Source organism: Otolemur garnettii, unplaced genomic scaffold, assembly GCF_000181295.1.
Source record: "Otolemur garnettii isolate 467f Iridium unplaced genomic scaffold, OtoGar3 scaffold00025, whole genome shotgun sequence".
NCBI lineage: Eukaryota > Metazoa > Chordata > Mammalia > Primates > Galagidae > Otolemur > Otolemur garnettii.
The window spans coordinates 20,672,687-20,674,292 of record NW_003852420.1 but is presented as its reverse complement, the minus strand read 5'-3'; the positions used below and the strand labels follow the sequence as shown (position 1 = coordinate 20,674,292).

The 1,606-nt window shown below is 40.5% G+C and overlaps 1 protein-coding gene across 4 annotated transcripts in view; it reads left to right on the top strand.

Moving 5' to 3' along the window:
• LOC100951974 (protein argonaute-3) overlaps window positions 1-1,606 on the top strand; it is a 132,271-nt gene that overhangs the window by 112,494 nt on the left and 18,171 nt on the right. For all 4 annotated transcript variants that reach the window (XM_003788177.1, XM_023512144.1, XM_023512146.1 and 1 more), the window contains one exon: window positions 634-724. In XM_003788177.1, the coding sequence (XP_003788225.1) occupies window positions 634-724 (91 nt within the window). The remainder of the gene's footprint in view (window positions 1-633; window positions 725-1,606) is intronic.

Sequence of the window (1,606 nt, the reverse complement as noted above, 5' to 3'; positions counted from 1 at the left end):
GCGCCTGCCACAACACCTGGCTATTTTTTGGTTGCAGCCATGATTGTTGTTTGGCGGGCCTGGGCTGGATTCGAACCCACCATCTTAGGTGTATGTGGCTGGCGCCTTAGCCACTTGAGCCGTAGGCGCTGAGCCCAGCACTGCTATTTAAGACAAAAAAAAAAGTGGTAGCTTATGGCTTTAATCCTAGCACTCTAGGAAGCTGAGGCGGGAGGATTGCTTGAGCTTGGGAGTTGAAGACCATCCTGAGCAAGAGTGACACCCCATCTGTAAAACTAGCCGGGTGTTGTGGTGGGAGCGTATAATCCCAGCTACTTGGGAGGCTAACTCAAGAGGATCGCTTGAGCCCAGTTTGAGGTTGCTGTGAGCTATGATATCACAGCACTCTGTCTCCAAAAAAAAAAAGGCAAAAAGAAGCTTTAAGACTTTGGCTATAGATCCGTTTTATGGCAGCCTCAACTTGTTTGATTGGGAATTTGTGAGTTAAGATAAAGCAGTTTAGGCCCATGAAGCTATCTAAATAGGACTTCCTTTGTGAAGTCATCTACTTGTAATAGTGTTGCAAAGTATGAAATACAAAAATGGATAATGAAAAAAATTAAATATCTAACCATTTTTTAAAATGTGTTCAAGACCTTCTGTGTTCCAGCAACCAGTGATCTTTTTGGGAGCAGATGTCACTCATCCACCTGCTGGTGATGGGAAGAAGCCTTCTATTGCTGCTGTGAGTGTCATTAGGCATTTTCTAATTTTCTTTGTAGCCAACTTTAATAAATGTTCTTTGGGGATTTTATTTGTTTTTGAGACAGGGTCTGGCTCTGCTGCCCAAGCTAGAGTGCAGTGATAATCAACATACCTCACTGCAACCTCAAAGTTCTTGGCTTAGGCAATCCTTTGGCCTCAGCCTCCTAAATAGCTGGGGCTATAGGCACTTGCCACCATGCCCAGCTAATTTTTTAATTACTTGTAGAGACAGTTTTGCTGTGTTGCCCAGGCTGGTCTTAGACTCCTGGCCTCAAGTGATACTCCCACTTTGGCTTCCCAAAGTGCTAGAATAATAGATGTGAGCTGCTGCACCGGCCTCTTTGGGTTTTTGAAAAGAATTAATTATTCTCTGGTTTGGGGGCTACAAGTTCCATATGTATCTATTAAATCAAGTTTGTTAATTATTTTACTCAAATCTTCCGTATCCTACTTCAGTTTGTCTGCTTGACCTCTAGATGAATTGTACATTTTTAGTTACTTTTTGTGATTCAAAGTGTTTGTTTATATATTGTAGCAGTGTCTTTGTCACAGAAAGATGCATTACAATAAGCTTAGTATGTTACATTTTTTTCTTTCTTTTTTTCTATGTTTGCTTGCTTATTTATTTCATAATATAACAGGGGTACAGATGTTTTGGTTACATAAATTGCATCTGTACAGTTTGAGTCAAAGTTACAAACAAATCTGGCTACCCAGATAGTGTGCATTATACCTGTTAGGTGTGAATTTACACATCCCCTCCTTTCTCCCACCTGCTTGATTTCCAATGAATGTTACTTCCATATATGCATATAAGTGTTCATCAATCAGTTCCAATTTAATAGTGAGTACATGTGGTATT